General features: G+C 37.0%; 1 protein-coding gene across 3 annotated transcripts in view; it reads left to right on the forward strand.

Moving 5' to 3' along the window:
- LOC114361456 (ATP-binding cassette sub-family G member 4) overlaps positions 1–14871 on the forward strand; it is a 41902-nt gene that overhangs the window by 8629 nt on the left and 18402 nt on the right. For all 3 annotated transcript variants that reach the window (XM_028316505.1, XM_028316495.1, XM_028316488.1), the window contains one exon: positions 8391–8508. In XM_028316505.1, coding sequence (XP_028172306.1) covers positions 8391–8508 — 118 coding nt within the window. The remainder of the gene's footprint in view (positions 1–8390; positions 8509–14871) is intronic.

Genomic DNA, 14871 nt, shown 5'->3' on the forward strand with positions numbered 1-14871 from the left:
GGTGAAAAGGCAAATGAAGGTACCTACCTTTATAATTCGGTTAGGGTTAACCGCATGTAAAACTGTAACATATTTTTTCTGTTAACATATTTAATTTTGTGATCAATGTTAACATTAACCGATTGATAAGAAAACCGAAATTATACGGTATATTTCGGTTAGGGTTAACCGCATGTAAAACTGTAACATATTTTTTCTGTTAACATATTTAATTTTGTGATCAATGTTAACATTAACCGATTGATAAGAAAACCGAAATTATACGGTATATTTCGGTTAGGGTTAACCCATTTTCTATAGGGTTAATAACAGATATATTTATGTTATTAACCCAACCCAAACGTTCACTGGGTTTAATNTGTATTATCAATATTATCGACTACAGTCAATACAGGCAGGAAAGTAAATCTACTATGAATTTTTTAGACAATTGTAATTAGCGATCAAAAATTATACTACAAGAATAAAAATCTATTCAGAAATTTTGATATCGCGGCGAAATGCGAATAGGTGAAAAGCTACAAGGATTTTTTAATTTCGAGGTATACGACTAACAAACGTTTGGGACGTGTAGGTACAAGTGCCCTAGAATGGGCCTAAGTACGGAATAAATTGTTTGAATTTGAATAAGATGGCTTATTACCACGTCTAGTTCATCGGTGTTGAACATGATTGACAGAGTTGCACAAGCGAGTAGAGGTGCGTGCGCACTACCGGCGGATCGCCGCGTTTCGCAACGAGCACTGGCCTGTGACTCCGCACCAGATGAGCGTTTGCGATTCTAGACAATCTTACTGCAACTTAACAGGCTTTATATTCAGTAGTTGACCAACAAACTGATGTCTGTCTCAATTGAAATTTCGTTTGGGTCAGAAGAGTTTTTGCTCAATTTCGCTACACAAGAAAATAAATGCCTCTACAGTGATTTTTTTCATTCTTTCAGTATCTAAGAAATCTAAGTTATTACACTTATTACATAAAATATGAAATTCGCAAATTTTAACTGACAATCTGTTGAAAATAGTCAGGGCCGGATCTACCTATGGGCTGATTGGGCTGCAGCCCAGGGCCCCGGGGTTACAAGGGGCCCCCAGATCCCGCTAAAAATTAGGCCATAATTTAAAAAAAATAGTTGTCTGTAAAGTCGGTTTACGGACGATATTTTTACGTGACAACGTCCATAAGAAAATATTGATTAAAAATTGCATACTTTTATGAATGTAGTTGAGGGGGGAAATACGTGTAAAAGGTTGTTTTCATGCTGTTTTTCATTTTGTTAGATTATAAATAAATAAACAAATAGTAAATCTTTGGACAATTTCACACAGCGCCAGCTAGCCCCAAAGTAAGCAACTTAATGCTTGTGTTATGGGTGCTAGCTTAACGGATATACTACTTATATACTTTTTTTTTAAATACATACATATTATACATAGTAACACCCAGACCCGTCACAGAAATTAAAATTTATCATTTCAATTTCTGCCCGGCCGGGAATCGAACCCGGGACCTCTCGGCAAAGTAGTCCGCTCTGAACCACTACACCAAACGGCCGACAAAAGAGATTTAAAAGGGACACGTTAAATGTTGCGTTGGATAAGCTAATTATGGACTTAAATAAAAGGAGCCAAGGTCTATGAGACATGTAGCAAAAAATTTCAATGTTTAATGGATTTGCAAGACAAAATTATAAAAATATTAAAAACATAGATTTGGAAAGTGCACGTCATATTAAATTATTGATTACTATCCAGATGACGTAGACGAGCATTTAGTGAATGAGTGCATTCAATTAAAATCATACTTACTCCAATCCAAGCCAGAGTCTTACAACTCTTGCAGTGACATTTTTATGATCATGTATGAAAATAACCTAATTTACGGAACACCGTAATTGCTATACCATTTTAAAGATTTTTTTTAATTAACCAATAACTAGCTGTGAAGCAGAACGCTCCTTCTCAAAGATGTCCTATACAGTGTGAGTCACGATAAAGTGCACATATGAAATTAGGTGAAACTAGACCTATTTTTATCGACATAAACAGGTCAATTTTTTTTTGAGTTTTTTTCATTTTTCATAGATTATTTTTCTTCCAATTACTTATTGTAAAGAATTGGAAGAAAAAAAAGCAAATGTTGTGATAGGGATAGAGACATGGGATTTTTGGTTTTACAAAGGTAATACGATAGAAAATGATACAAGGCAATAAAAACCACCTACTATAGGGGCATTTTTTGGAAAAAATGATCAAATAACAAAAAAAAAAACACGAATTTAAAAGCAGATTTTTTTCAAAAAGTATCATTTTTTATTATTTGTTGGAATTTTCTGAGTATTTTGTGTATTTTTTTAGGATCGTCTGTTATTAAGCATTATTACTGTTTTTATTTTATCAGGATATACCTCTTAGTTTAAAAGTTATTACGTTTTCTTTACAATAAGTAATTGGAATAAAAAAAATGTATAAATAAAATTTAAAAAATCTCAAAAAAAAATTGACCTGTTTTTTGTCGATAAAAATAGGTCTAGTTTCACCTAATTTCATATGTACACTTTATCGTGACTCACACTGTATAGAAAATAAATATAGGACAACAATGGCGAACTCTCGACTAAACCATTTATAAATCACTTCTGTCTATAAATTGTGATTTAACAAAAGACTTGCAACGCGATGACGAAATAAAAGAATTTGCAGCACAAAAATGTAGAAAGGTTAATTTATTTTATAAATTATAATTTCTTTTACTACTAGTTAAATGCATAATAAATAAATAAAATGATTTTGTTGTTTTTTATTTTCTTTTATACAATGTACATCTCTATTTCGGTTTCTCCCTCACCCAAAGGTTACCTGGAAGAGATTGCTATACAGCAATAAGGTCGCCTTTTGTACAACTAATACTTGCGTAGATTTAAGAGTAATATTTATGTATTTTGTGCAATAAAAAAATATGTATAAGAATAATAATATCATTATAGAAACAGTTTTTTGGCATGGCTGTTAGTTGAGTACTAAGATAGGCCCCCAAGTAGTTTCAGCCCAGGGCCCCACAAATTCACGATCCGGCCCTGAAAATAGTTAATAGTATAAGTAGGGATGTAGGCGTCTCCCAGGATAAAAATCATTACTTACTCACTCACTTATATTTTAGAGTAGAGTCATCCCATTCTGAGTGGGTAGATTTTTTTCATTGACGAGTAACTACGTCGTGATAAACAATAACGTCGGTCTTTGAAAAAATCAGGCTAAACTTCGTCCACTGAACATCCGGCTATACGAGTGATTATATGGCAAAATTCTACCTCCACAAAGTGGACCGACGACCTAAAGGTAGCAGAAAAGCGCTGGATGCAGGCCGCTGCAAACCGGTAAATATGGAAATCATTGGGGGAGGAGGCCTATGCTCAACAATGGACGTCCTACAGCAGAAATGATGATGATGATGGTAGGATACCACAGTATGTAGCATGATGTCTCTACATGAAGTTATTGTCTTTTGCTGTCACGAAGGCCATGAAACCACACATTTTGGAAGGAACAATGTCAGTAATGATACGTTGATAGCCCAGTATGCCATTAATTAATTATATCCGCTGCATATACTAATCAAATTACTGAGTCTGGGCCCAGCGGGGTCATTAACTAGCCATTAATCATTCTTGGAACTGATACCTTCAAGTTGATTGATTTAATGTCTATTAGACGAAATATTTGTGACGATAACGGGTAAAGAGAGTATATTAAGACATTAACAGTTTCCTGAAAAAGAAGGAAAAATGAAATTACGNGAATTTAAATTTCGTTGGGGTTAGAAGACTGTCCTCATTTGTATTGTAAGTGATCAACAATTTCGCTAGACAAAAAAAAAAGGCTCTACAGTATTTTTTTTCATTATTTCAGTATCTAGTTACTACCTACCTTAAATATTCACAACTGTTAAAATAGTTAATAGTATAAGTAGGGATGTAGGCGTCTCCCAGGATAAAAATCATTACTTACTCACTCACTTATATTTTAGAGTAGAGTCATCCCATTCTGAGTGGGTAGATTTTTTTCATTGACGAGTAAGTACGTCGTGCGTGATAAACAATAACGTCGGTCTTTGAAAAAATCAGCCTAAACTTCGTCCACTGAACATCCGGCTATACGAGTGATTATGTGGCAAAATTCTACCTCCACAAAGTGGACCGACGACCTAATGGTGATAGGTGGTAAAGAAAGGCGCTGGATGCAGGCCGCTACCAACCGGTCAATATGTAAATCATTGGGGGAGGCCTATGCTCAGCAGTGGACGTCCTATGGCTGAAATGATGATGATGATGATGATGGTAGGATACCATAGTATGTAGCATGATGTCTCTACATGAAGTTATTGTCTTTTGCTGTCACGAAGGCCATGAAACCACACATTTTGGAAGGAACAATGTCAGTAATGATACGTTGATAGCCCAGTATGCCATTAATTAATTATATCCGTTGCATATACTAATCAAATTACTGAGTCTGGGCCCAGCGGGGTCATTAACTAACCATTAATCATTCTTGGAACTGATACCTTCAAGTTAATTGATAAAATGTCTATTAGACGAAATATTTGTGACGATAACGGGTAAAGAGAATATAATACATTCACAGTTTCCTGAAAAATAAAGAACAAAATTAATTATTAAAACTATTAATTTAATCAAATGTGTTGTCACAGTCAGCAAAAGCTATGAATTAGTTGAAGAATAGTTATTAAAGGTTAAGTTAGGTTACATATAAAAAAAAATATAAAAAAGGTGTTTTTATTCAATTACCAATCAATAATTATTATATTTTATTCAAGTACATATTAGTGGTTTTTGAAATGAGCATTTTTATCCATAAACGGCATTATCCTATGGCTTCAACATTAAACTAAGTTAAACTAAACGATAAATTTCGTCACCAAAAATATTCACTGGCTAGGAATAGATAATGTTTTTGTTTGTTTGTTTCTTATCACTATTAATTTTCATAATTATGTTCTTGAGGAACACATACCTACATATATTTGTTAGAAACTACTCTTTGATCATCTATTTGATGTTATTATAATTTTATTCTTCTTTTAGTGTCGACAACAAACCTACACAGTGTCAGCCCAAAACTCCGCCACAAGAGCGGCCATAATTTTATTGTAGGCTGAAGATATTTTATGTCATTTTGCGTTGAAATCAAGTCTCGTTAAACAAGAAACTAGAACATTAAAAGATTAATCCCACCACTGCAACTCCTGTGTAGCCAGGATCTACAACTTGACCGCCATAAAAACGCAACTAATGAAAGTCAAGTGTGTCCCGGGGGAAGTTAAACTGTCATTGGACCCGCAACGAAATTAATCAGAAGAACATAGGAGTTCGAAATTAAGGTTCGACTTCCCTCCATTGCAAAGCGGATGACGGTGACAAACAAAGGTTTAATAACTAGATCATAAGCTAAGGCGTATTTATCTAAGGCATTACCAACTAAACCTTGAAATAAAACCATGTTCTTTATAATAACTCGATAGATATTTAATCTCCGATAATACGTACCTACATTTGAATTAGGTTAATCACATCTAGATACACGACGATAAAATCAGGTTTTGAAACAAATAGAGTTTTTGTCCAACTGTCATCGTGTCATTATTCTTCTTCATTTTACTTATTTTATGGCCTACAATAGTTTCCTTATTGATCATATCACAACAGTGAGTGAATTGTGAGGAGCTTTACAACAAAACCCAAGTGGGTAGTTCCAAACATACCTTCCTTATAAATTAAATCTCTACCCTAATTCCGCCTCGTAATTTAATGCATCGTTCACATTAAAAAACCAAAGTGCATGGAAAAATCCACGTTGCCTGACCCCGAGTCGGCAAGGTCGAGGCGTCTCTATATGTTACCGATATTCAAGTAACTATAATCAAAAGAAGTGCCAGATGTCATGTCCAGAAGGGCGATAACCTCATGACCCAGCCCAACTCGTAGACCTTAACCAATCCCTTAAGTACGTACTTCTTGATCCTCATTTCCGTGCTGAATGTGGAAAATGTCAGCCATCGCAAAAGGAAGTGGGGCAATTAATACCATTTACGTTCCGAACTGATGGAAATCGCGATTGATTAATATTAAAAGGTCTCGCGAGCTGACATCGTTAATAGTACTTGAAGTACGAATTAATGTCAAGTCTTGTAGCAATATTTGCAAAAAATTCTGAAGTGTCATGCAGTTTCTATTGTCTATTTTTAGCAGTTGCTAAATCTACTATGTAAATAAAAGCCTTCAAAAATAGCTCGTCTTAAATAAGTACACGTGTGAATTTTTAAATTTTTTATTTATGTAGGTACCTAAAAGCTAAATAATGTACCAAAATACACAAAAGCACTGCAAGACAATAAACAGAAGGTTTGTACACACACTATGTTTCTGTTGATCCAGCTTTTGAAATGTCGTGCGCTTACGCATTTTGTCACTTCTCGCGCTGCGCGAGAGCATAATAACGGTTCACGGTTGTCTACCTACTTGCTAGCAACATTAGCACTTTAACTAGCACATATTTTAGAAAACATCCATTTAGCACGTCTACTCTTAAATCGCATTTTTAATATCAACAAAAGACATCAAGTTTTTGGCTAACTGTAGAGAGCAATTTATTGTTTAACGGTTGTCTTAGTGAAGATTACGAGCATAAATCTTTAATTACTAGGAAAGATTTTATGATCCTGAAAATATGCCCATCACTTAGGTATTTAATGTTGAGACAAAAATGCAATGAAAACGATTTTCGCTATGGTGGGTTGTGAAAAACTTATTTTTGAATGTTATTTATTTGTGGTCATATGAGGCATGCAATAACAAATCAACTTTAGGTTAAAGTACATTGATAACTAATGTAGGCATGTGGCTTGTCGACTCGGGATGTGGAGTTTGCCCCCCAATGAGTAATGGTTTGTGCTCCAACTGAACAAAGGAATTACGCATTATATGAATACTGAACATAAACATAAAGTAAAGGGTCCAAGAATCCCGCTTTAACAATAAAGGCAAGAAAATTAATCGATTAAATTTTCACTGAGCTAAACAACTGTTATTTTTGAGCATTAAGGTGGACCGACGATCTGATGAAGGTTGCGGGAGGTGCCTGGATGGGGGCAGCGCAGGGCCGATCTTTGTGGAAATCCTTGGCCTCCCTTTGTCCAGCAGTTGACGTCATTCGGCTGAAACGAACGAACGAATGCCTGGAAACAGACACAAAGATAATCGCGCGGTTGCTGTGTAGTTCTCATACTATGCATCAAACCCTAACCGCACGGTTACCGCCTCAGTGCATCACTAATGACAATCACACAGAAACTGCGGGGATTTTGCGCGTATCTGAACCATGCTTAAGGAGAACTAGGAATCTAGGAACAGTTCTGTAGCTCTGTGCCCCTGTATTCCCCATTTATGCCCTAGTTATATGATCCTCTTACTGGCGTTACTTAGGATTATCGTCATCATCATCATCATCATCATCATCTCAGCCATAGGACGTCCACTGCTGAACATAGGCCTCCCGCAATGCTTTCCATGTTACCCGGTTGGTAGCGGCCTGCGTCCAGCGCTTTCCTGCTACCTTTATGATGTCATCGGTCCACCTTGTGGGTGGACGTCACACGCTGCGTTTTCCGGCCTCCACTCCAGGAACTTTTGCTGCCCCATCGGCCGTCAGTTCTGCGTACTATGTGCCCTGCCCATTGGCACTTCAGCTTGCTAATCCATCGGGCTATGTCAGGGACTATCGTACTTCTGCTTAATAAAAACAGAACTTACACTAGGCAAATCATGTCCATGAATCACGTTGCGGCATCTAATTATACGTAAACTACTTCTACAACCATTTTCTGCCATAATAGGGCAATTATTTCCGTCGCAATTATTGTCCTTGTCTGTTCTGTGGCATTACGTAGTTAAGTAGGTACTTGGTACCTGCTTTGCGGTTGAAATCGATGCTTGCTAGATATAGGATACCACGTGTTAAATCTTAAGTGGTTTTCCATTTTGTGGAAAAGATTTGCCATATTATGGAAAACAAAACATCACTGTAGCTGTGGTCCGGCAATCGGAATGGCGTAGATTCCTATAGTACTAGGTTGTCTACTCGGGTGTCGTTGCATAGTAAATGACATAGAGCGCAGTGCCGCGCAACACCGAAGGTACTCAATTGCGTTCCACAACCAACTCAAAATTGCAGTTGCTTACGATGAACAGTCGACAGCACATCAAACCAAAGACTTGAATCTTTTGCTGTTGTAATAGCTACTATTTTCCATCAAAATTGTATATGCTGTCATCTGTAGCTGTACTATGTAGCTAACTAAATGCTTACTTGCAGATGTGAAGACAATCCTGAAGTCGGTGTCAGGACGGCTGCGCTCCGGCGAGCTGACCGCCATCATGGGCCCGTCCGGCGCCGGCAAGTCCACTTTGCTCAACATCCTCACCGGTTACAGGTTAGTAGTGTTTTTCATCATCAACATCATCATTTCAGCCATAGGACGTCCACTGCTGAACATAGGGCTCCCCCACCCCAATGACTTCCACATCGCACGGTTGGTAGCGGCCTGCATCCAGCGCCTTCCTGGTTCCTGTTACCCTTATCAGGTCGTTGGTCCACCTTGTGGGTGGACGTCCCACGCTGCGTTTTCCGGTACGCGGCCTCCATTCCAGAACCTTGCTGCCCCATCGGCCGTCAGTTCGGCGTACTATGTGCCCTGCCCACTGCCACTTCAGCTTGCTAATCCGTCGGGCTAGTAGTGTTTTTACTATATGTAAAGCAGCTGGGGAAAGATGCGTGTCACGATAAAATGTAATCGATGTTTTAGATGACTACTGTCTGGTATCGATAAGCCTCGATAAGATTATAAGATCCTAGTGCGCATCCTAGACTACCTATGAATCCTTTTCAGATCTGTGAAAATTCGTAAAGGTTCAGCCAAACCAACGCGATCAGCCTAATATTAATCTATAATATAAAAATGAATCGCAAAATGTGTTGGTAAGCGCATAACTCAACATGGACCAATTTTACCAATTCTTTTTTTTAAATGTTTGTTGAAGTCCAAGGATGGTTTTTACAGCGAGAAAAGTTTGAATAATTTCCGGGTAAACCCTAAAAAACTCGAAACTTCACCTCTAAGGGTAAAACGGGGTCCACGCGTACGAAGTCGCGGGCGGCCGCTAGTAGCTAATAGTTTTGTTTATAAACTCAGTGCAGTTAAGCTTTGAGAGGTGTTTTTGGCCTGGTGAAGTGTTATCGCATTTAAGATGTAAGTTATACTGTATGGTATTTTATTTTTTATAGTGTAACTGTATAATGTGTTTTGTTTAAATAAAGAATTTTGAAAAGTAAAGTAACGCGATCAGCCGGCGACGCCGGCGTGCAGCGTCTGGTCTGGTCGCCATCGCTGCACGCCGGCTGATCGCGTGTGATCGCGTTGGTTTGGCTGAACCTTAAGGGTATCTAAAACTATGGTGATTTGGTATCTGATTCCACACGCCAGTGTCGCCATTGCACCGTAAGGTACCATACTATACGTTTGATTATTTACGGTTGGTCGTTTCGTAAGCTACTCTAGAAGACTGGTTATTTGACTGAAGTAACTCCTTGTCTGTAAAGATTCTGTGCACATATTAATATGTGCGCTCCTTTGATTACTATTTGCATATTATAATATCAATATTTTGATAATGATCATTATTTGAACAATGAATATTAGTCATAATTTGTGATAATAACTTATATTCGTAGCGTAGGTACAGCAACATAGCAACACTTTCTCAATAATTATCTGCAAATTAATCACCTTGATAGAAGGGCAATCGTTATCATAAATTAGTGATTAGTGTATCCTTGTTGATGTGTATTCACATTTTATCTATGTAGTACACTCATATAATGCTAATCACATTTTAAGTGTATTAATTATAATGTTATTTTGTCACTAATTCTTTGAAATCTGAACATAAGTACATAGACAGAATACACTCTTCAACCAGATGTAACAAATGTAGCAAAATATTAACACTACCATATTCAGGCCATTGAAAGTGCACTTAGACGTATTGTCATTTAGCCATAAGAAAGGCTGTGAAAAATGTAGGTAAACAAGAAAATCTCTTCATACAATGAGTCATACCATACATAAACAATGTAACCGAACTTTTATCATCAAATTATCAATTGATAGACGTTGACACAAGATTTTTATCACGTAGTAAACATTCTTTAAAACCTGTCAAGGTTATAAAGTAATTAATTCGTGGTACAATTAACTGTGCGGTTAGGACATTGTAGACCAATCAACCCGATACTCTCCTGAATAATATAAGAAGTTGTTTTACCAGTTATGTCTGTGTTTGACCAAAACAAAAAATAAGTTTAAATTACATTCCGGGAGCAAAAATTGCATTATCGCGTTATGTTGCCTAAAAGGTTATTGATTTGTAGCTATATCTAATCGGTAGCCAGTGAGCTGATGTCATACATCGCTGCTTTTCCACGTGAGCACAACTATTGCAATTGCAAAACCTCGCCGGAGAACCTCGGCTATGTTTTCGTTTCGCCATGCGCGGGATTGTGCAAGTGTACACCTTCCACTCGATCATTTGCCATGTAGGGCTTGCGGTAACACAATCCCTCTATCTTAGTACTAGCTTCTGTCTTACGTATATTGAAAAAGCCCTTGATCCAAGCTTAGGGATAGTTAAGACTTTTAGAGCGCGGCGGGAGCGTGACTTTGCAGGATTTCACACGGAAAATTGCACTGCGTTACAACAAAAATGACAAATAACAAGTCAGTGTACGATGGAAGAGCCCTTAGGTCTGTAACAGTCTTCATCGCTTTCTGCATGTCATTATTTGATGACATCATAACGGGAACTATTTTTCAAGTCGCTTCACACTGCTTATTATTTCCAGTACTGCGCAAACACTATTAAAGTAATGAGCAATCAATAACTCATTTGGCCTAGATGACCTGATGGTAGTTTCTATTAAATTATGCAGTCGCCAGCAATCAGTTAATCTGCCTCTGACAGCATTTTCCCTAAACATTGTAATTACAGTTTTAAGGTTACATAAAATTCAAATTCATCTGCTGTACATACAGGTGCCTGCGGCCTAAAACAAAATTCAGGATTGGTCCATCTTGGTGACCTTATACCATATCATATACCTGCCCAGGAGCCCAAGACAAAGTATCAAGTTTATTTGAGAGTCCACTATAATCTTACTATTGTTCACGCTACTTCAAACCTTTGCTTTCCTAAGACAGACTTAAAATGCAAGCACTTGGTTGACAAATAGTAAAGTGAACTGCGTCACACTTTGCGCAACTGATTGTCGCCTAGCCGACGCTAGCTAAAACGCTTAGGTATAACCAAATACTGATTCAATACTTATGTAGGCTCTATTATACTATCCACAAGTCACAGCTACCTCTACAGGGTGTTAGGTAAATGGGTATATGAGCCGACACTAGCCCATGTTAACATGGTCATATAAATGGTATGGTGAAGTCAGAAAATTGATATCTTAATTTTAATTATTTTAATTTTCATACAAATCGGATTTTATAAAAAATATTTTGAATGAAAATTAAAAAAAATAAAATGATAATATCAACTGACTTCACCATACCATTTATATGCCCATGTTAACATGGGCTAGTGTCGGCTCATATACCCATTTACCTAACACCCTGTATAAGCATTTAATGTAGGTTATAGCTTAAAATTTGACAGGATTTAAACCACAATGGTTACAAGTTTCATGAATATCTAACATGTTTGAAGGAGAAATACCGTTTCCATGTCATGTCAGATTGGTAATACGGCGCAATAACAGATGTAACAAATAAACACATTAATATGTATCATCAGAAAACAAGAAATAATGCTATTTTACAAGCTTTTTATTACTTTCACATGTCTGGTGTCTGTCGTCAATTCTTGCACCTTAAAATTGATCCACTTCCCGGTTTTCTATTGNAAACACTAGAACACCCCCTTAGCAACAAATACCACTTCTCACTTTTAAAAAAACGCTATTTTTGTTTTCACCCACCAGAATGGGTGATAATGGGTAAAAACCGGGTTTTTACCCAAATCACCCAGTTTTAACCCAATCGGGTGAATTGGGTTTTTACCCACTACCCATCTCTAGTCACAGCTACCTCTATAAGCTTTTAATGTAGGTTATAGCTTAAAATTTGACAAGATTGAAACCACAATGGTTACAAGTTTCATGAATAATGAATATCTACATCATTGAAGGAGAAATATCGTTTCCATGTCATGTCAAATTGGTAATACGAGGCAAAAACAGATGTAACAAATATACACACACATAGATAGGCATCATCAGAAAACAAGAAATGATGCGATTTTTCTATACGAGTATGTGCCCCAACAGAGAATCGAATCCAAGGCTTCCCGATCAAGAAAAGCAAAGTTCCAGTCACATCTCTTTAATGACCCTATGAAAATGAGTACGACCGTATGTCATGGATTATGGCGCGTTCAAGAATGTTATTGCTTTTCATATGTGTGCTACATACGGGTGATGTCTCAGTAGTACCAAGTACAAAGTTGACACCAGCTAATTGCCCGGCCCTAGAATAGAAGTAATTATGCGCGGGCACAGAGCAAGGTCCCGCGATAATGAGCGGCAGTAATTACTGCGGACCTCGCCTTAGACGCTGGCAAATCAAAACAATGTCAACAGTCCATTTGTATGAATTGCAGACTACTTATCATTTCATCATCTCGAACATTTCGCATGCTGAGGACAACTTCTGAGCATTTGTGTCCTCTTTATCTTCTAAACTTAATTCCAAATAAAGTTCCATGACTTTTTCTGAAGGACTTTTTTTAACCATTAATTTATAAAACAAGTATTAAATAAGTATGAATATGTATAAAGGTGCATGAAGTATGAAACCAATTCAAGGTAATTTGAATAAAATGTTATTTCCAAGGATTTTAGTTCGCTAAAATATTCTGCCAAATCTTGGCGAACTAGAGTGTATTTCTACATAAACTTAGGAATTGTCAGACTTCTACCGAATGGCTACTATCTATCTACCAGTGCATCATACAAAACAATGCCTTTACATCAAATAAAATGCCAAAATTGTTTGCCCACACTGCTCAATAAGTTATTATGTGGTATAATGACCCACTTTTGATAAGCAATATCCGGTTTCATGTGACTGACACATGCATCGCTGTAGGAGCCAGCATTACTTAAAACGATAGAGCTATCTTTTGGACATCAGAAGCATAGTTATTTATATGCTATCAATGTTAAAATTTCATCTTACTAAGATAGAAAAACTGCTACCAACAAAAACATTGGGGGAGGCCTATGTTCAGCAGTGGACTATGGCTGAGATGATGATGATGAAGATAGAAAAATGGTTTAGACGCAGACTTGTGGAATATAGACAAATCATCATCATTGATTTGTCGCGTTGACTCTCGATCGTAATGCGTCCGAGATTTGAACATAATAATAATGGGTAATTAACCGATAACATACGAGTATAAACTGGTCAAATATTTGTGTTTTTACAATCGGAGAGTCTTCAAGGAGCCCTAAAGCTTTGTGTTGTCTGACATGTTTGTTTATCTTTTTTGTACTATTTTTGTATACTAGACTGTATATTTAGTAGATTAACAATTTAACACTCTTGATGCCTGACTTTGTGAACCGCTAGTAGTACGTCTTGCAAATCTAGAAAGGTCTGTATCATGTTTCTTATTGGCAATCAGGTTCTTTCAACCGTGTAGGTATGACTTTTAATTTCCTAACCAAACTGGGAAATACCGCACTAAGTGAGGGCCACCCTCCTTGGGATTGGTTGAGACTCTCTAAGACCTCCATTGACAGAGTCCAACTAACCACATTTTAATTATATTGTAGCCAGTTTAACTGTCACTATTCTTGCTGTAGAAGATCGTTGCGAGTTTACAAACCGGCTGCCCGCGGCCTCGCCCTTGAAACGTTACTCTGTATAATCATGCCGCGTAAGAAAACACTTTTTCCAGTAGCTCCGCTTGAGTTGGCAATGACTATGAGATATTCTTCGGGAGTTGTGAGATTTGCTTTCGACCTACAGCTGGAGATTTTAAAAGATTAGAGAAATTTCATCATTGGATAAGATTAGCATAATTTTTTTATTACCTCAAGGGTCAGAGCAGTCAATTAGCAAGTGAAGAGTCATGGGTTCGATTTCCTTAGGTACTTATTTAATTTTTTAGAAATGTGAAGTGCTAGCAACATTTTACAAACACAAATACACATTTTAGCCTATAGATTTATGAAAAGTAGTTGCTCATAACTATCTTAGGTACAACAAGACCTTAGACATTGTCAATCATATTATGCAAATAACATGAAAAAGTAGGTTTGGTTTTATAAATTCTAAAATGTCTGTTATTTAGTTACCTAAGTACGCCATAGTTTATTTATAAATATTAATGCCGGAGATTTTGGCTTTATGATGACATATGAATGGAAAACTTTTTTCTTCATCGATGGTCAGTTTTATTGCAACCAACGTAGTGCTTATTGCCACGTATTCTAAACAACTTTAATACAGCGAAGTCCTTGTATGACTGCCGCTATGTTACAACTCGTCTCCTCTGTTCTGCATTTATGGGATATCTTTTGAGAGGCAAAAGATCTGACCTACTTATACCTTGTTTTCGCTTTAGAAGCATTTGTCCCAGTAAATGCTTGCCCATCATAGATCCCCAGACACTGAGGATATGTAAACTAAGCTTAGGCGCAGACCACAGTCTTTGTCGAC

This window comes from Ostrinia furnacalis, unplaced genomic scaffold (genome assembly GCF_004193835.3).
Source record: "Ostrinia furnacalis isolate ACB-3 unplaced genomic scaffold, ASM419383v2 OfSCF0373, whole genome shotgun sequence".
In the NCBI taxonomy this organism is placed as follows: Eukaryota; Metazoa; Arthropoda; class Insecta; order Lepidoptera; family Crambidae; genus Ostrinia; species Ostrinia furnacalis.